General features: G+C 36.3%; 1 protein-coding gene across 2 annotated transcripts; it reads left to right on the top strand.

The window, feature by feature from the left end:
• Positions 1-6,632: 6,632 nt before the first annotated feature.
• Positions 6,633-16,608, top strand: jmjd6 (jumonji domain containing 6, arginine demethylase and lysine hydroxylase). Of its 2 annotated transcripts, XM_027171888.2 has the most exons (7): positions 6,633-7,060; positions 8,341-8,729; positions 9,044-9,330; positions 10,131-10,266; positions 10,364-10,502; positions 11,077-11,210; positions 15,138-15,274. In XM_027171888.2, exons 1-6 carry the CDS (start codon positions 6,932-6,934, stop codon positions 11,161-11,163), a joined length of 1,167 nt encoding a protein of 388 aa, XP_027027689.1. In that variant the 5' UTR covers positions 6,633-6,931; the 3' UTR covers positions 11,164-11,210; positions 15,138-15,274. The 2 variants fall into 2 exon arrangements, with proteins under 2 accessions (XP_027027689.1, XP_027027687.1); XM_027171886.2 differs by lacking the exon at positions 11,077-11,210 and having other exon boundaries at positions 6,634-7,060; positions 15,138-16,608.
• The last annotated feature ends 4,863 nt before the right edge of the window (positions 16,609-21,471 follow it).

Below are 21,471 nucleotides of genomic sequence, written 5' to 3' on the forward strand. Positions count from 1 at the left end.
AGTACAAGTTAATCACTATATTGGCCAGTACAGTGATATGAAACAAATACAGATGGTTCAAAAGATCCAGAATAGAAGAAAACAGAAATAGCATTATTTATATAGTAACAGAAAATAGTTTTTTTTTTTAAATGAACTCTGGGTTTATCTGTATTTACAGCAAAACTGGTATATGTGACTCTCCAGGTTGTAGAGGAAGAACCGATAAAGAAAGCAGCAATATGCTCAGATTTATTGACAGCATTAACCTCCTAAGACCCGAGCTTTGGTTTGGCCTTGCATTTTAGATGCAGTGATGTCCATGTATGTGGACACCAGGTCGTAGAAGGTTAAAGAGAAGCCAGTCTGGACGATAAATAGTAGACAAGATCTTATTCTCAAAAGAATGCATTGGTTATTTAAACATAGTAACACAGATAACTGTGTTAGTAATAGTAAATGATCTCAGACATGGTGGAATAGAAGGAAATAAGATAGTAGATAAACATGCTAATAACCCAATTAAACATGAATAAAAAAGAAATAGACATGAAATCAAAAAGCAAAATAAGAAAGCTATAATAGAATCAAGGCAATACCTGTGGGGAAAAGGAGTAGATGGATTATACAAAGGGTAGTAGGAATACAAAATAATGAGACTAGATTTAGAAGAAGTGTCAGTTGAGGTGTAAACAACGAGTTGATCGTTCTTTGCAGTGGCCAGTCCTAAACTCTGGAATACCCTCCCTTCTGAGTTACAAGCTATGACTTAAAACACTTGGAATGGTTTTGAGTTTATAATTGTCTTAGTTTTGCCATTTTATTGTAACTTACTGTTTGTTATTTTTATTTTGTTTAATACTGTGAAGCGGGGGGCACGGTGGCTTAGTGGTTAGCACGTTCGCCTCACACCTCCAGGGTTGGGGGTTCGATTCCCGCCTTGTGTGTGTGGAGTTTGCATGTTCTCCCGTGCCTCGGGGGTTTCCTCCGGGTACTCCGGTTTCCTCCCCCGGTCCAAAGACATGCATGGTAGGTTGATTTGCATCTCTGGAAAATTGTCCGTAGTGTGTGAGTGTGTGAGTGAATGAGAGTGTGTGTGTGCCCTGTGATGGGTTGGCACTCCGTCCAGGGTGTATCCTGCCTCGATGCCCGATGATGCCTGAGATAGGCACAGGCTCCCCGTGACCCGAGAAGTTCGGATAAGCGGTAGAAAATGAATGAATGAATACTGTGAAGCACTTCAGTTCAACCTAGGTTGCTGTAAGGTGCTATATAAATAATTGATTGATTGATTTTTATTTAGTGATTATTTTGACAAGCATTGATTCTCCACACTGCACACCACAGTAGGTGGTAGTAAAGTATGGGTGCAATTTTCATTGTAGGGAGTTAATATATGTTTTTTTTCTTTTTTTCTTTTTACAGTTTTACTCCTCCAGCATTCAGATTTATTTTGGATTTTCCCCTTCCTGATGTTGACACTTACCATTTAAGTTGAATTTATTATGATGAAAAATGCTCACAGGGTTTGGGGTTTAAGTAGATTCTCAGCTAAACATGTGTTCCATTTCTCTTCCAGACATGCACCAAGGCAACCCTTTTTATAGAGACTTGCACACAAGTCATGCATAAATTATATACTCAGTTTACAGTCTGTTTCTGACCATACAAAACACTACAATGTTTGAATGGTTTGACCTAGTTTCTGTACCATGTTACCTGTATTCCTGCTTTGCCCAGTCTGTTGTTTGCTAAATACTAGACCTAATCTCACTGATTCATTTACACTCATTGCGTTTTTTTTTTTTTAAACCTCTCGGTTATTTCCAGCTTTGACACCTGCAGTATCTTACACATCTTGTACTGCTAGTGGTATTAATGACCCTAACCCAAAAGAAAAGCTGTTTTTTTTATTTTGTAAAGGGCAAAAGGCTAACTGTGTGTTTCTACAAGAGACTCATTCTTCAGATTTGGATGCTTCTTTTTGGACTAAACAGTGGGGTGACAAGATATTTTTCAGTCATGGTTCAAATCGTTCCGGAGGAGTGGCAATATGTTTCAATAAATGTCCTGGAGAAGTCATCAATTATAAAGCTGATGAAGGCGGTCACTGTTTGATGGTGGTACTTAAAATTGATGTTCTTTTTTTATTTTAATTAATATTTATGGCTTTAACAATGCAGCCCAAAACCAAAGATTAGTCGAAGATATTTCAATGATAATTTCAGAAACCAAAGTTTTGTACCCATCTGATAATGTTTTAGTTGGATTTAGTTCAGTTGAATGAAAAGATAGATGGCCTCCTAGACTTGAAAAGGTCTGGTCAGAGCCGGATTAAATAAATGGACTACACTAGGCAGGCTGCATTTTTTGGGCCCCCCTCCATCGATGTTATTTATGAATTGAAATCTGAAACTTACCAAAGTTACTAATAAAAGTTAATTCACATTTTACATAGCCCAGTCTTTAGTTACAAATTGGTTATGTTGTATATTAAACATTCTATCAGACTATTTTTTGATATTCATTATTTATACGTCATTACACGGGCGCCACAGTGTCTTCTGCCGCATCTTCCTCCGCGTCTTCCGCCGCATTTCCCGCCACATCTTCCACCGCGTTTACAGCTGTCGGACGGCTGCCCGACAGAAACTTTTGCAAAGCCCCCCCGCTGTCTCTTCTTTTGTTCTTCTCCATTTTTTTTTCTTTTTACGTTTTGCCGCACCCGAAAGCATCTTCAAAGTCAGCCTACTACTCAAAACACACCTGCCTGTTATATTTGTTGACCCGCTCTGACATCTGACCGCCGCTGACGTCTCCTCGGACTTAACTGGCTGGCGCCTCTATATAAATACAGTCTATGCTTTAAATAAACATCGTCACTATTTTTATTTAATTAATAAATAATGAAATAAATTGTAGATAGGACATTTGTACATTTTATTTTTATTATAATTTATTTTTTTATACTTTTTTTGTCCCTCTGTCTGGGCCCCATCCCGCCAATCGGGCCCCAGGCACGTGCCTAGTTTGCCTTTGCGTTAATCCGGCTCTGGGGGTGGTTCAATATCAGTGTGGATTTTTTCAAAACAGAAAATAATTTAAACGATGTTTGGAGATTTAAATCCTGAAGTTGAAGGTTTTTCATGCTAAGCCTAATGGGGAGAACAAGTCTAGAATTGATTATTGGATGGTCAGTGACAACATTTTAAAGTATACTTCTCAATCTACAATGTCTAAAGCACCACTAACAGATCATTGCTTTATAGATCTTGTTTTAGAACCTAAATTAAAGCAGTTTAGAAACAAAGGTTACTGAAAGTTCAATGCCTTTCTTTTACTTAATGAAGAATTCTGCAATAGAATCAAAGAATTAATAAGGGCTATAGAGAGAGATGATTCTTTTGATTGTAATATAAGTAAATGGGAATTTCTTAAATTTTAAATTAGGGAATTTTCTATTACTTTCTCTAAGAAACTAAACAAAGAAAAAAGGGAATATGAAATTTCATTTGTGAAATAAGTCAGTGTTGTAACAAACCAATTTTAAACAATTATGAAAAGGAGAAGGTGATGGAGCTTCAATGTAAATTAGATCATTTGTATCTCGAGAGGGCACAAGGTGCTTATATAAGATCCCGCACCAAGTGGATTGAGGAAGGCGAAAATAACTCTTCATTTTTTAGTAATTTAGAAAAAAGCAGACAACAAAGAAATACTATAAGTAGTTTAATGATCCAAGAAGAGGAATGCAAAGATTTTAGAAGAATCAAAAAAGAAGTGTTCCAGTTCTATTCAAAACTTTATTCTTCAGATTTCTCTTCAGATGAGTCAGATCTCTTTTTTTCTAAAATTCAAAACAATATTCCACATATCGAGAGCTCATTTAAAGTCTTGTGTGATTTAGATCTTAAGATTGAAGAGTTGGATTCAGTGGTGGAGAGGATGCTTTAAATATAGCCCCAGGGACAGATGGGCTCTCTAACAATTTTTATTTTTATTTTTCTGGGGAGATCTAAGAAAATTATTATTTAATTCCCTATTAGAATGTATTGAAAGAAAAGAACTGATAGAAAGTATGAAACAAGGCTTAATTACATTGATTCCCAAAAGTGGCAAGGATAAAAGATTTTTAGACAATTTGAGGCCTATCACTTTGCGAGGCTAAAAAAGGGTATTGCTACTATAATTAGTGAAACACAATATGGGTTTATAGGAGGAAGGTCAATCCATAATAATATTAGATTGGTGTTAGATCTAATTGACTATAGTAATGTGGTTCAAGGCAATGGGTTTCTTATTTTCTTAGATTTTTACAAAGCATTTGATGTGGTTGAACATCCATTTATTTTGAAAACTTTGCAGCATTTTGGTTTTGGAGTAAGATTTATAAATTTAATTAAAATGGAACTACAACGGAATAAATAGCTCTGTAGCTCTTGGTCATGGATCCTGCACTAGATTCCTAGTTAAAGGGGGATTCGTCAAGGATGTGGTAGCTCACCATTGCTATTCATTATGGTTGCAGAGCTTTTATCTATATTGATAAAAAAAATAGTGGTATTGAAGGTTTAACAGTGTTGAATAGACAAATAATTATATGTCAGTTTTCTGACGAAACAACGTTGTTTTTAAAAGATGAACACCAAATTCCACTAGCCTTACATGCTGTTAGTCAGTTTGCTAAAGCCTCAGGGTTACATTTGAATCTTAAAAAATAACATTACATGACTTCCCGTTACAGTCATTCTTTGATATTCACATTAAGAGGGAAGTTAAATATTTAGGGATAATTATTTCTAAAGATAAACAATGGAGAGTAAAAATGTGTTGAATAACGTAGATAAATGTAAATCTATAATGAATAGATGGCTACAGAGGGATCTTTAAATTTTTGGAAGAGTTCTTTTGTCTAAAAAGGATAGTTTGTCCAGATTAATCTACCCAGCCTTCTCCTTGCCCATATCGACACGAATGATTAAATTAAATAGGGTGAATTTTAATTTTATTTGGAGGAATAAATGTCATTATATAAGAAAGGATGATATGATTAAAAATTATGAAGAAGGTGGTGTGAATGCAATTGATTTTTACATTATGAATGGGGTTTTGAAATGGAAGTGGTTAAAGTCCTTTATCCCCAATCCTTTATTGTCCCCAATGCAATTTTTAGCAAATTGGGTGGAATACAATTTTTTTTTTACGCTGCGACTTTGAGTGTACCTCGCTGCCAGTTAAACTTTCAACCTTTCATCAGCAAGTGCTGCTGTATTGGGGACTATTGTTTAAACATAACTTCACTCCTCACAACACTCCAGTTTGGAATAACAGATATATAAGGTTCGGCAGAAAATCTGTATATTTTGAGGAATGGAAAGCCAAAGGGATTTGGGCGGTGGCCATTTCTTAGATGATAATGGAAATGTGTTACTGTACACAGAATTTTGTGAGAAATACCAACTGCAGTGCTCTGTTAATGTTTACAATAGAATAATTAGAGCTATTCCAATTGTTGTAAGAATAAGGGTTAGAGAAGAGATTTTGTTCTCCAAGGTCTCCCCAGAATAGAGGCAGCTCTCCTTAGAATGTTGTGAATTTTGTGACAAAAAATGCACAAACAGAGTCATTAGAAAACTAATTTTACATGCTTATTATCCAAACCTATTAAATCCTATTAAACGAGACTACATGCTTAAGGATTTTGATAAGTCTGAAATTAAAAAAATATTTGTGGGCCCCCCCTCCCTCCTAAAGCTAAAGAGGTGAATTTCAAAATTTTAAATGAGATTTATCCCACCAACGAATTTTTAAGATTGAAATTTAATCTTGATGTGAGTCTTGATGTAATTGTGTTTTTTGTTAAACAAATATTGTAAATTTAGAGCATGTGTTCTTCTTTTGTGATATGGTGCAAACTTTTTGGAGTGATATGCAAAACTGGTTATAGTCTAGGGAGGTTGAACTCCCTCCCCTTACTGTAAAGATAATTAGGTTTGTTATCTTTTTGGAAAACAAAGAGTTTGATTTTATTTGTAATTTTTTGTTATGTCTTGGGAAATTTTTCATTCATAAGTGCAGGTGGTTTAAATCTAGACCTAATTTAACCAGTGGATGAATGAGTTTAAACTCTTATGTGAAGCCTTAAGATTAGTAAACACACAAAAGCCCTCAAATTGATTTCTCTGTTAGACAAAAATAAACTGATTTAAAATAAAGGCCTTTTTGATTTATTTTGATACATATATTTATTTACCAATTAGTATTATTTTGTTTATTTTATTTTTTTGTCAGTTTTTTTTATTGTGATCTGTGTTTGTTATTGGTTATGCTCAACCTGATTATTGTAATGTTCCTTGTGATATGATTATGTAGCTTGTTTGTTTCTTTGCTTATGTTTGGTTACAATAAAAAAAAAAAAATTACCCTCACCCTACCTTCCTGTAATTTTAGTTTACCCCACACTTCTTGTCCATAATCTTGACGTTAGCCAATCACCGTTACTATTTTAAGCGGTATGTTTCACTGTTGCTATGCTATTGGTTTACCCGTGGACTGACGGCAAAAATATTTCTAGCAACCAATTACGTTTTACATTTAAAATCCGTTTCAAAATATAGCAAATAGGCTTGCTAGGATTTCCCAAAAGGAGGGGTTAATCTTTTAAAAGTAGGTTGTGCTAAGCAAGGTTGAATTTCGTAACTCTTGTCGCTGTTATCTGGTTAAGTTTTATTTCCCCCCAGAAGTTTCCTGCCTCCATTATTCGCTACAGGAACATATGTTTTTTTTCTATGTTAATCCGGAGGTGGTTAAAAAAAGAAATCTGAACAACCCGAATTCCGATGTTTTACTGCTTATTGGCTAGTCAGTTTTACCGCTCCGTTCACTGATACCCTGTGGAACCTCGCCGGCTAACCACTTTCTGCGGACTCCGCTTCAAACACACCCAGCAGGAATGAACCACAAAAGTAAGAAACGAATCAAAGAAGCAAAACGGAGTGCTAGGCCCGAACTAAAGGATTCACTTGACTGGACAAAACATAACTACTTCGAGACTTTTGATCTTTCGCACCGGACAGTGAAGGTAACCGAATGCTAGCTAGAGACTATGCGCAACGCAGATAACGTTAACTGGCTAAGCTGCGTTTTAAATTAGCTTGAGCTGCGAACCCTTTTTTTTTTTTTTTTTTTTTTTTTTACCCCCATGCTAACCTGTTGCATGTGTGCACAATATTGGCCAGAAATTCTAACCAGTTTTCAGTACAGAGTTAAATATCCACATACACTGCATTATTACTCGAACAGAGTTGTCTTCAAGTTCCCATTTATCGTGAGCAGCAGTGTGGATAATCTACGCTAGTTACTGCACGTAGACGACGATGGTGGTGTCCGTGCAGCGCCTCTATAACGCTTAGGCAGAGTTGGATATTAATGTGTAAAACAGCAATCATCGAATTGGGGGGAAAAACCTGCAGTATAATTTCTATCCTGACTTGATTAACTCGCTCTGGTTAAAATGTTCTTAAAGCGCCTAATTAAATTGCAGTTGTTCGATTAGATCTTTTTATGAGGATCATCACCGGTATTGAATTAACAAGTTAGGTTGCATGCAAGGTGAACGGAGATTTTGACCCCGGTTATAAGAGAATTGCTGCCAGTTATCCATTATGATTAAGGTCCATTAAGATCTTGTCCGATCATCTCAAAAGATATTGGAATGGCAAGGCCAGTTAATTTATTTCATACACATTGGTGATATTTGGTTTTGAGATCAGAAGATATATGAGGTGATCTGTATTTTGTTTCATCATCTTTGTACATGATGTTCTTTTCAATTATATTGGATGCATTTGTATGTAAATTGCAGACAGAATGTTTATGGTGCCACAATCATGAGTAACCTCAATGGTGAGCCTGTTTTAGAAGCAGTAATGCAATCCCAATCCATGACACTACCTCAGCTATGTGTGACTGATGAACTTGTGTGTTTTGGCTCATGAGCATGTTCTTTCCGTCAGTTTGTTAAATCTTGCTTCCAGATGTTTTATGGCTCATTTGTATGTTTATTTGCAAATCCAGTCTGGTCCTTTGATATTTACTACTTCAATTTCATTGAACAGTGGGTTGTTCATCCACGCCCAGTAGAGGTTGTTGGTGAGTTGTTGGTGATGTTGATTTTGTTATTTTTGTTTGTTTTTTCTTCGAAGCTCTGCAAAAGCTATTCTCCTTTGCTGAGATTTTCTAATTGTTATTAAATCAGTGTTTTTTCTTTTTCACGTGTACATGTAAAGTATATTGGTTATGCTCAATGCATTTTCAAATTTCCAGTCACATGCACAACTGATATGTAGCTGTCTTTCCCAGGACAATGTGGAGAGGGTGGATGCACTGCACCTGAGCCCAGATGAGTTCATTCAGCGCTTCGAGAAGCCCTATAAGCCTGTAGTCCTTCTTAATTGTCAGGAGTTGTGGCCTGGCAGAGAGAAATGGACCTTGGAACGCCTGAAGCGCAAGTACCGTAACCAGAAATTCAAGTGTGGGGAGGACAATGATGGCTACTCTGTGAAGATGAAGATGAAGTATTATGTTGAATATATGGAGTCCACCCGTGATGACAGTCCGCTCTATATCTTTGACAGCAGTTTCGGTGAGCACGCCAAACGCCGCAAACTGCTTGAAGACTATCAGGTGCCCCTCTTCTTCAGAGATGATCTTTTTCAATTTGCTGGAGAGAAGCGCAGACCACCTTACAGGTAACACAAATTTATTTATTCCCTCTCCATGTTTGAACTGGTGATTTTGTCAAAAAATGTATCTTTTTGTTGTTTGCTTCCTAGTGCCCCAGCACATATTCCATGCAATATATCTCATAGTAAGTTTGGCTTATAAGTCTAAATAATTAACAAATAAATTTAAAGAATTGTTGTAAAATTGTGAAGTTGTAAATAATCAATATCCTTCAAGTCTTCATACAACTAAAGTTTGAGTGAGAGAAAGAGTGCATTATTATTGCTTTAAAACTTTCATGTACAACATAACTTTTCAACATCCTTGTTTTTTCCCTTAGGTGGTTTGTGATGGGCCCTGCACGCTCTGGTACAGGCATTCACATTGACCCACTGGGCACAAGTGCATGGAATGCCCTGGTGCAGGGTCATAAGCGCTGGTGCCTTTTCCCCACACACACACCACGTGAGCTTATCAAGGTAACCCGAGAAGTGGGTGGCAACCAGCAGGATGAGGCCATCACCTGGTTCCGTGTGATTTACCCACACACACAGCTACCTTCCTGGCCTGCTGAATTCAGGCCACTGGAGATTCTGCAGCGTCCTGGAGAAACTGTGTTTGTTCCTGGTTAGCTAATTATTCTACCTGAAAAGGTTTTTACATGCACTATGCTTACAGTGCAGTCATGAAATATTTAAAGTATTTTGCAACTCTAACAGTTTCTTACCAGCTCAGAGACCGGTTATATAAGAAAAATTATTAAGAAAAAATAAGAAAAAAAGTATTATTATTTTTGGTTTCAAGATGCATGCCATTGTGCATTTTCATGTAGTAGGATGCTGCATTTTTTGCAGTTTATATTCCAGCACATCTAAAAGACAAGTGATCCAATAGTCTGTCTTTATTGACTGAGGTGTTGTTACTGCAGAAGAGGCATAAGAGTCCTTAATGCAGGGCTCTTTTGATTCAATGAATTAGCGACGTGGAGCAGAATCCCTGGCTCACGTTTTCTGTTTGCAATCAGGACAATGCAACATTGCTACTTATCATTGGTCAAGAGTTGCAATGTCCTCAACTATTAAGCATTCTAGCTTAAGCTGTTGATTTGCAGGAAATATTCAAGGGAGGAGCTACATTTGCTATGTTTCACAATTCCACATTAGTTACCATGCCTTTTAAAGCAGGTGTATCCAGTCTTTTGTGGGTGCCAGTGTGGGTGCAGGTTTTCATTCCAACCAAGCAGAAGCCACACTCTATTCCATCAGTTTATCAATCGATCTTGGCTTTCAATAGACTCAGCTGTGGCTTCTCCTTGGTTGTGGCAACAAAAAACCCACACCAGCCCTTTGCAGATTTGATTATTCTTGAGATTAATGCAAATCCATTAGCTGTACACGTTTGCTAGTGATTAACTAAATGTCCCCTAGGTGGCTGGTGGCATGTTGTTCTCAACTTGGAGACTAGTATTGCAGTCACTCAGAACTTTGCAAGTACTACAAACTTTCCCATTGTTTGGCACAAGACTGTTCGTGGGCGTCCTAAACTCTCCAGGAAATGGTACAGGTGTGAATAAATTCAATTGTTTATTTCAGAAGCCTAAATAGAATAGATTAACTTGTAACAAGTAAATGAAAACTGAGTAAAGTGTAATCTTTTCCAGAATTCTAAAACAGGAGCGTCCAGATATAGCTGCACTGGCAGACAAAGTGGACCTGCAGGAGTCCACAGGCATTGCTTCAGACAGCTCTAGTGACTCGTCATCCTCCTCTTCTTCCAGTTCCTCTGATTCTGATTCAGAGGTATGTTGGGATTTACTTTGCCAAAATCATACTCCATTAAATCTTTTGTCTGAAAAGCCTGGTTGATGGTTTGAGTTTATTGGAATCTGTCAGAGATTCTACTCCATTTAAAAGACTAATGCATTATACAAATGTTACTTATGTTACTCTTTTTTTAAAATTATTTTACTCAGTTACTATGTTTACAGAAAAATGAGTAATACATAATGCTGTTTCTTCTGGGTCTAAATTTGGTCAAAAGTGGCACCTAAAAAGATTACATCTTTGCTGTATTATGTATTTGCATTATCAAAATAAAGTAGAAAATTTTGAAAGAGGCTTGCAAAATTATCAGAATCACCATTATTGCCAAGTATTGTGGTTTATTATGTACATGGTATTTGTCTTAGTGTACTGGAGTATAGTAGTGTGAAGGGAGCATAATTTATACCAGATGAACCTATGAGAATAAACATAAATTTGATTTTGCAGGATATACAATAGTAGATCAGTGACCGTGCTAAATTGCAAATGCAATATGCAGTGGAGATGAAGCATTAATTGTTCAGTAGTGGTCAAATGCAACTGCTCTCAGGTTTTTGTAGGGAAGTACCTTGGAAGTGTGAACGCCATGAAGATGTGGCAAATTGTATCCAATCACCTTCTCAACAAACTTGAATGACACTCTTCCTGTTAGTGGCAGCAGCATACCAAGTGGTGATGGAGGAGGTGAGCATGGATTCGATAATAGGTGTTTTGACACAGGATGATGGGTCCAAGTGGTGCTGGGGTTCTTTCTCAAAGTCTGCAACCATTTTTATAGCTTTCACTTAGGGCTGGGCAATATAACGATATGTATCACAATAGACACGTGAACGATAGCAATAGAAAATGTGCTTGATAAAACGTTCAATATTTTTTATCCTTCGTCAGAAGAAAACAGAGGTTGCGAAGCAAGTTTGGTTGCATTAACAAAGGCAAACACTTTCTGTTAACCTAGCAACTTAGGGAGTGACACGCTAACAGCCAATCATGTAACAGTATCATGTTTCGCTGCGCCATATTGTTGTCTCGTGCTGGTCTGCTAGATTCCGCTTCAGTAACTGGCGACTGATAAGCAAAAAATGAGCACCGCAGCGAGCGAGAAAATTGTAAATAAAAGAGGAAAAGTCAGCTACTTTTTCATATTTCTGCAGGTTTTATATTTCAAACAATGTTACTGTACTGTATCAGGTTTGTTTTTTATATCACAGATATCTCAGTTAAGGCGGAAACGATTCCTTCGAGTAACTCGTTTACAAAAATTTATCGAGGCAAATTAATCTGGTTCATTTTAAAACTCTTGTCACGTTCTTGTGCAATTATTGTGTGTGTGTGAGCACGAGGAGTTAGTGGTCTTTTGATTTGAGGGCGCATGCTAGTGCAGGCTGCAAATGGAAGGGCACGATAACAATGAGCAAAGAGAAGAAACGAACAGGAGAAGAAAACAGAAAATGTCCAAGGTTTGGGATCATTTCAAATTGAAAAGTAAAGAAAACGATGTGGCATGTGTCCATTGCAAGATCGAGCTGGCATACCACAACAGCATGTCGTCCATGCTTATATATGCTTAACGCACTCGGTGTGAAACCATGCATGGTCTCCCAAGTTCCTGTCCATGTTTTTGCCTCTTAAATACCACAAATCCTTCCAAGAAGACAGTAAAGGCTTATGTTATGCCTCAGCTGTAGATTTAGAAACTTTTAGTTCTGAAGTTAAGTTGCATGACTTAAAGGTAGTATTTTTGTATTATTATTATTATTATTTATTTTAGTGTATGCCTTAGTTTTGATACTTTAAAAAAAGTAATTTGATTTTTTTTTTTTTGCATCTCAGAAAAGGGTTCATTTAAAAACCAGGATGTATGGCACTTAAATGTACTTTAATTCTTCTCAGTCAACTTTGTCATTGTTCACAGTGCAAGTATAGACAGAGAAACAATGGGTAATATCTAAATGTTTATTTTTGATGGAAAATATTGTTGTATGCATTGCATACTATGCATTTAAAAAATAAGTTCATTTTTCTAAAAAAGGAAACCAATTAGTTGTTAATTTTAAGAGACGCGTCTTATTTCCTCTTGAATATTTAATATCGTGCTTTAAGCAAAAATACAATTTATCCGATTAATGGTTGAATTTTTTGTAGAATACTCGACTACTAAAATATTCGAAAGCTACAGCTCTAATCTGTCTACCTCAGTTTTATTTGTTTAAAAAACACTGAACATATTTTCAAACACTTTATTCACCAGAAGGTGAACAGCTAGTGAACTTCCTCGCACTAAACTTGCACTAAATTCTCAGGTTTCTCCGTGTTTATATTTAACACTTTGCACTATTTTATTACACTTTATTAAGCATTTCTTACATTTTCTTTCATTTTTAACTGAATTGTTAACTGTTCATTGTGACTTTAGACTTATGTTTACATTATAATTGAGTTTTCCATAGTTTACATTTTTGTCTTAATAACTGAGGGGATTATGATCAGAGGAAGGTTAAGTTTAAAATAAAAATGTTTAAATGTAATATATTTTTCTCCTGGTCCTTATTTTAAATTGGTCAAAATATCAATAATTATCGATATTGACCGATATGAAACACTGATTGTGATCGTTTTCAGCCATATCGCCCACCCCTACTTTCACTGCATTAAGCTTCAGTTTGTTTCCCTCATGTAGGCAGACTTATTCCCTTCAGAGATGAGCCTAATAAGGGTGTTGTCATATGCAAACTTCAATTGTTGAAGCTGTTGGAGCACAGAGTAGTGCAGAAAGAACACAGCTCTGTGGTAAACCAGTATTGATGATCAGGAAGTCAGACATGTTTTCCTGGTCTCAAATTACTGCCTCTGTCTATTAATAAAGAAGCCAAGGGCTTGATGACTAGGTTATACTGAGGCTGGAAGCATAGCCAGTCATTCTGCTCCATCGTTTCTGACGTTCATTTGCAGGTTCCAGAGTGTTGCCTCATATCTGTGACCTGCAATGACAGGGATGAAAATGTGCTATAATTTTTCGATCTCTTTATGGCTTAAAATGGCTTTATTAAGCCACAGTAAATGGTCAGGCCCAGGAATTTGTGTTCCTTCAGGCTAGTTATCAGACTCCTGTTTGTGCTCGTCTTCTGCATGTACATGTGTTGCAGATACTTCTGAAAAAATAACTGGAACAGCTAGAGAGAAGTGTGTTGGTATCAGGCTATACCCAAGGAGTGTGGGCAGGAGAAAAGTGGAGATCATCCTTCTTAATGTTGTGCCACCTGTTCTGTTCAGGTTTTGTTCTAGGCAGAGGTGCAGCTGCAGGCAGAGTAGTTGGAGCTGTCAGTTCTGCTCCACGTAGGTGTTGGGTAATGAGCACTGTGAGAAGGTTCAGGGACATCTTCTCTGCAACAATATGTGATTAATTATGTAGAGTACAATAAATTCCAGGTACTATTCCTTGTGTGGAAGCAAATTCGTATGCTACCTAAAAAAAAAACTGACAAAATCCACTCTCTTCCTTTGAAAGACTCAAGCTCTTCCCCAGATTCACTGTTAAATGACTTCCAAAACCTTTGATAATTTTTAGCTTTTTGGGAAAAACAAGAGGGACTAAAACATGTCTTGGGCCACAAGTTAATTGGTTTGTACCTTCTGACTGACAGCATAGTGTTTCGTCAGATATCAATACTTGGGTGCATGAAAGTATGTGTGGAGATTGTGCATTGTATTAGCTCTGTCTCTGAATGGTCTATCTTAGCAAGTAAGGTCTTGTTTATATATTTAAGTTATATATATTTTTGTAACATGCAAGTTGATTAATGCTTTGTGTATAATGTACCTTATTTTGAATGCGAGTTAATTAAGGCATACACCTGTTTCCTATTTATAGAGGTGAGGTGATCACATTTTTATATTGTGCCTGACGAAGAACTGATGGTTGAAGCGTTGCACCATTTAATTTAATTGGAGCAGTTAGTGTGCGGGCTTCTTCTGTTGTTTTTCCGTTGATTATTTGTTGCCCAGAACCTGTACCATTAATTTTTTTTTAGGGTTTTTGGATGTGCAGTCCTCATCGCAAGCTTTTGTTTAAAAGATAAACATTTCAATAAAGGGTGTCAAAGGCTACCTATTAAAATTGATGCTCTTTGTTCATCATAGCCAAGGTACATTGCACAATTTTACAAAATTTTAAAAGGGTTTGATACCAAAACATGCATTTTGATGATCTGTGATTAAATGTAGGACATTACAAATAATGCTTTAAGTCAATAATTGATGGACTTTATTCACCTGGAAATGGGTATGACTTTATAAAACTCCCAAACTTATTTGTGAATTGTAATTTGAGTCTGATATTGGGTCTGTCATTAGGTTTAAATGTTATGTGCTAAATTCTGTACCAGGGTTATTTGTGGAAAATTTTTAATTGTTTGCTGCAGCATGCTCAAAAACCTCCTGTTGCCCTGGTCAACAGTGGCAATCATGATTCTTCACACACCAAAAGCCAATAGTGTTTGACACATCTATTATTTGTTTCTTTAACAATGATTTCCATTCTGCTCATGGAATGTTAACGTCTGCCTTATTGTGAATTTATGTGAATTATGCATGATTCTTTCTTTCTCTCTACAGGCTGAATCAGGCTCTGAAGGTGATGCCATGATCCACCGCAGGAAAAAGCGAAGAACCTGCATCATGATGGAAAATGGTGACAGCACAAGCCAAGATGACTGTGTGAGCAAAGAGCGTAGCTCATCCCGATGACCTTCTCCCTCAACTCCACCAGAGGCACAGCTCCCTCACTTTTTATCACTCTAGACTGCTGCCCAAATACATCATGAATGACTAAATTGGGGCAAGAAGAAAGTAATGTCTGTGGTATTTGTTTGATGGTGAATATGAAATACAGCGATAAGGTTTGTGGTTTTTGCAAGCATAATGGCAAGCTGTACAGTGCATTCTTTTTCTTTCCCTATTTATGGACTTTTATAATGGGATGAGTGTTGGTAATGATGTGTACATCTGGCACATTTATATTTCACTTAATTTGGCTGGGAAAGTGCAGTTATGTGAAATTTAGCCTTCATTGGTTGCCCCCAACCCCATCAAAAGATTTGACACTTGTCTTGTACTGTTATGCCAAGCTTCAGGCTCGCAGACCTAAATTATGCAGTTAAAGCTAAATTATCTACATGAAAATAATTGTTTAAAGACATTGTTTAATGTCAGCCTATATGGCTGCATTATTGCAGGGGTTTTATGAATGCAGAATTCATGTTTGATTTTATATTTAATGCATTTCTGAAGACTTTTTAATAGAGTATGTTATTCTATCTACTGCATCTTGTAGTGTATATGAATACAATTACAGTGCATTTCTCTGTAGAGAGAACTCAACCCTCCTGCTTAATGGAAGTCTGTCTTTAATTTATCTCAATAAATGTAATGCATACAAACCTCTGGAAAGCATATTTGACCTGATTTGAGGTTTTGATGTTCCACTGTTGGAACATTAAGAACAGTGGTTGTAGTTTTGAATTTGCAGCACTGACAAATTCAAAAGCTGAAATTTCAAGTAAACAACTTGGTAAAGGAAAACCTTTCAGTGATAATTGCATGCATGCTACAGATGCAGTAGATGCAAACGAGGAGAATAAATACTGCAAAATTCAGTTCTTTTACAAACACTCTGAGAAGGAAAATTAGTGCCATTTAACTCCAGTTCTAAACACATTAATGCTCTACATGACATTTAACCAGCAATTCTACACCAGGAATACCTGACTTCATCCATTTTGACTCCAGTCAAGCAGTACAAAAACCAGCACCCATTGGAGGAGTTCAGTGAAGCATTCACAGTATGGGTGAATATGCGGAGTTTAAAATGAGGGCTGTGCATGGGTGTTTGAATATATGGATAACCATATGAGATGCCAGTATTTGAATATGAATTCATGATTCAGATATTTATATCTATGTACTTCAATGAGAGTGTAAAAATTAAAAGCTGCATATGGTGATATTTTTGTACAGAGTGTGGTGTTATGGTGCTGATATTTTGAATAACCTGTAGTACAACTCCATTAAAAAATTTACTACAATAGACAGCCCTGGTACCTTGGTTTGCTCACTAAGTCCTGAATTCAGCATGTTATTTCAAATCAACATGTCTGTACAAAGTATCAACAGTAAAAAAAAAAAAAAATACAGCATATATTTAAAAGCAAAAAAGGGCTAATTTAGCCCTTTTTTTCTTTTAAATATATGCTGTATTTTTTATTATTTGCATTTGATCACTAAATACAGACATACAATATTAGGTTGTTAGGTCAAGGTTGTAAATTAAAAATAACATTTCAATGTTTTTTGGACAATGTAACACCTGCATGCTTGGCCTCTCAAAGGTAAGGAATCTCAAAACCACCTGCCAGTCATATATATAGCTGATATGTGTATGTATATTCGGGTAGTTGATAAATGACCAAGAAAAAGTACTTTTTTTGGAAAGCATAACTTTTTAAGATACATATAAGATATTCAGTCAATCCATGAAATCAACCTGTCTCATATGCTTTTCAAACTTCAGGAAAAGTTAATTCCCCTTGATCTTCCAGAGGCAATTATAAAAATGGTTCTTCATGATCTTAAAGCTGATCTTTTTACAGTATGTCGTGTAACAGTCGTACCCTAAGATCGGATCAGCGAAGAAAATCATTTTTCAAGAACAGTGTCCATTATGTTGAGCCGGTTCCTATTCGTCTAAGACCGAATGAAGCAGGAAAAGAGTGTTTTGCGCAGTATGTACCGGTTAAACAAACAATTTAATCTCTGCTTAATTGCAAGTCTGTAAGGGAACAGTACAGAGATGTGCATAGTCATGTCCCATTGAAGGACATTTTAAAAGATCTGTGGGATGGTGAAAATGTAACCGTAAACATGCAAAAAATAGATAAATCTGCCTTAGGATTGATATTGTATCAAGACTCTTTCGAAGTTGTGATCCCTTTAGGGTCTGGCAAGAAAAAACACAATATACTTGCTATGTACCTTACATTAGCAGATCTTTGTCCTTATAACAGCTTAAGAGCTGATCAAATGCAGTTGGTGTTTCTCTGTAGGGAACAAGACTTTAAGTTTTCTTTATATACATTATTATTAGTTCTTACTATGAACAAATGTGTAGCAATGGTTCAAACATGTTCTGTTTTATTATACTTATATGACACGTTTGACTGCAAATTATAATATTTTAGAAATTGTTTGTCTACACCGTGCAAGAAAATTGGTACTTTGACACTCTAACAAAAAAAAAGAAGGGATACAAAGGCACCATGATTTGATGATTTATTGTCTTAAAAACAAAACTCAAAACAGAGTGAACAACCAAAAAGAATCTTTTTTTTTTCCAATGTGCATCTAGGTGTTCTATTCTGACTCCCATTCTGTGCACTGTATAGACAGTCAGATATTAAATGTTGCAAATATGTATTTTGTGTCAATATTAACAAAAAGGTAAATAAACAGTAAGAAGTATACATTTGGATAAACTATTCTTGTTTTAATAGGTACACTGTGGAATATTATTAGGACAAATGTTTTTTTTTTTGGAGATATTAATTTCAAATTCTTATCTTTACCAATAGATGTCTGCCACTCCTGCTGACTTTGAGAAGACTGCTAACTTACCTGTGACTCCTCGATTGATTCTGCTTGGTAAGTATATGAAATATGACGACTTCATATTCAGTAAACAAGGATCTCACTCTAGGCTGGCTGGCACAACTTTTTACCATCAGGAGAAAATCCATCTTTATGTGCCTCATTCTGGCCACTGTATAAAAATGTTTGATTAAAGTGTACTTGTGTAAAACTGAGGAAAATATTTTGTTATGCCTGAATGAGTTTGTGATGTTTAGTTTGCATATCATAACATTAGTGGCTTGTTGGCTAAGGAAGGCAGAATAATTTGTGAGGGTATGCAACCAACCTTTCTCTCTGGACTTGCTGCTTTGTTTTCACTGTATTACATCTTCAACCTGCAATATCAAGAAGAAGCAGCATCCACACTGGAATTTCTACAACGGTAAGTTTATTTTTGTCTTTCAATAATATGTAAATAATAGTGTTTTGACCTAAGAGGAGTAGTTCCAAAATGGTGAACTAATTTACTCAATTTCAAACTTGTGACTTTTAAGGTTTAAGCTGTAATTTTTCTAACAATTCATAACATTAGCTAATGTATTAAGTAACAAGTCATACACTGTTTTTAGATATTTTTTATTATTAAAGTTTTAAATCACAGAAAGTCTTCCCTTATTATTTTCAGACGATTTGTTGGAATACATCCAGAAAAAGGGACCAAGGCTGCAAAAGGAAAAGTGACTTCTAAAAAGACAGGAAAAGCAGTACAAAAGAAGACCATGACAGTCAATCTGAAAGTGTCAAATCTTTTTAAAAGATTGATGGACTTTGAGTGGCACTTTATTTAAAATGTTTTTTTGTAAATTTAAAATTTTGTATGTTTGGAACCAAGACTTTGTGCGTTTACTAGTGTGTTTGGGGTCATTGTCTTGACCTCTTCAAGTATTTTGACATATGCATGATCCCTGGTATGCGATAAATAGGCCCAACACCATAGTAGGTGAAACATGCCCATATCATGATGCTTGCACCACCATGCTTGTGGCTTGAATTCAGAGTTTGGGGGGTCGTCTCACAAACTGTCTGTGGCCCTTGAACCCAAAAAGAACAATTTTCTCATTAGTCCACAAAATGTTCCTCCATTTCTCTTTAGGCCAGTTGATGTGTTCTTTGGCAAATTGTAACCTTTTCTGCACATGCCTTTTTTTTTAACAGAGGGACTTTGTGGGGGATTCTTGAAAATAGATTAGCTTCACACAGATGTCTTCTAACTGTCACAGTAAATATAGGTTACTCCAGACTTTTTGATCATCCTGGAGCTGATCATTGGCTGAGCCTTTGTCATTCTTGTTATTCTTCGATCCATTTTGATGGTTGTCTCACCTATTTTCCCAAATATATAACTGATGCACAACCAAAACCACGTCTCTCTGGTTTTGCTCTCCATTTTAAGGCATTGGAGATCATTTTAGCATTCTATCATTTTTTGCACCTCTTTATAGGTTTTCCCCTCTCTAATCAACTTTTTAATCAAAGTACGCTGTTCTGAACAATGTCTTGAACAAACCCATTTTACTCAGGCTTTCAAATGCATGTTCAACAAGTGCTGGCTTCATCCTTAAATAGATTAAAATTGATGACCTCAGTGATTGAATGCCACCCTGCTATTATTTTGAACACTCCCCTTTCAACTAATTGCCCAATCGCACAACCTTACTAGCGTGCATATCATGAATGCTGGGTCTTGTTTATTTTCTGAGAATCTACTGCACCTACTGGTAACTTGTTTGCCATGTAGCAATAAAAAATATAATAAAAACCTGGATTATTCTGGTTAGTCACATGTGACGACCATCTAGGGGTCAGTCACAACAGAATGGGTAAAACAATGTCTTCATACAGAGATGTTATAATTCACAATCATTTATTCAAGGGTTGACAAAGATTTTAGGCTTCAGGGGAGGACAAGGCCAAAATAATAAACAGAACAATCTTTAACAAACACTGCACTCTTACTAAACCGAAAAATTAAAGAAAATAAAATACATTTCTTCTTACCTAACTCCCGCTCACAAAAACAATATAATAAAGGTTTCCAAAATAACTGGTGTCACTCCCCCTACATACCTTGTCACCATGTTTTGAGCAAAGGTGTATAATTAAATCGGCTAGCTAACAAGTCAAAAACAGAGTCCGTAATCGTAGTCGTATATCAGGCATGGGTCAAGCACAAACAAATCAATCAGTTGAAATAATAAACATAAAACAAAACAAAGGGCTCAACACACACTGAACACAAACTTTCTCCTATTAACTCTGGAACCGCCTTCCTGAAACATGTCAGGTACAAGAAACACCAGAGGGTAGCACAGAAATAAAACAAAAGACTGGAGGTCATAACACCCCCACACTTAAAATAAAACATCCATGATGAATGCGGGATAGGGTGTCAGCAATTACATTGTCAATACCTTTCTTATGACAGATCACTAGATTGTAACTTTGACAGATTAAAGACCAACGCATAAGGTGATGATTTGCATTTCACATCCACTGCAAAGACACGAGGATTGTGGTCGGTATATTCTGTAACAGATTGTGCGCTGGAACTGACATACACCTCGAAATGTTGTAGTGCGCGAATTAAAGGGAGAGCCTCTTTCTCTATTGTACTGTAGTTAACTTGGTGTTTGTGAAATTTCTTTGAAAAGAAACTAACTGGGTGATTCAAACCATCTGCAGCAGTCTGAAGTAGAACGGCACCTATGACAGAACCACTAGCATCAACTTCAAGTACAGTTTTTCAAAAGAAGGTGCTGCAAGAACAGAGCACACCACAAGGGGCACCACAAAGTAAAGTTTACAAAGCTTCATAGTCAGATTGACATTCTGAAGACCACTTAAATGAAACTGCTTTACTCAAAATTCTAGTGAGAGGACTGGTGACCACTGAGAAATTTCAACAAAAACATCTATAATAACCAATCATGCCAAGGAAACGACGAAGTTCCTTCTTAGTGGTAGGCACAGGAAAATCAAGAATGGCTTGTATTTTTGAGTTAAGTGTACGGACTTCACCATTTCCCACCTATTTTCCCAAATATATAACTGATGCACAACCAAACTCACGTTTTGCTAAATTCAAAGTCAAATTTGCTTCTCTCAAACGTTTGAAAACCTCATCCAAAGTTTTAAGATAATCCTCCAATGAATCATTGTAACATACCACATCATCTAAATAAGCTTTGCAATTGGACACGTTAGATAGTACAATGGACATTGATCTCTGAAAGGTCGTTCCAGCATTACAAAGTCCAAAAGCCAT

Source organism: Tachysurus fulvidraco, chromosome 15 (genome assembly GCF_022655615.1).
Source record: "Tachysurus fulvidraco isolate hzauxx_2018 chromosome 15, HZAU_PFXX_2.0, whole genome shotgun sequence".
NCBI lineage: Eukaryota > Metazoa > Chordata > Actinopteri > Siluriformes > Bagridae > Tachysurus > Tachysurus fulvidraco.

Excerpts from the sequence above, each read along its gene's own strand:
- jmjd6 (XM_027171886.2), top strand. The coding sequence starts at position 6,932 with ATGAACCACAAAAGTAAGAAACGAATCAAAGAAGCAAAACGGAGTGCT. Across the intron at positions 8,730-9,043 it reads AAGCGCAGACCACCTTACAG|GTGGTTTGTGATGGGCCCTG; the intron begins GTAACACAAATT and ends TTTTTCCCTTAG. Across the intron at positions 9,331-10,130 it reads AGAAACTGTGTTTGTTCCTG|GTGGCTGGTGGCATGTTGTT; the intron begins GTTAGCTAATTA and ends AATGTCCCCTAG.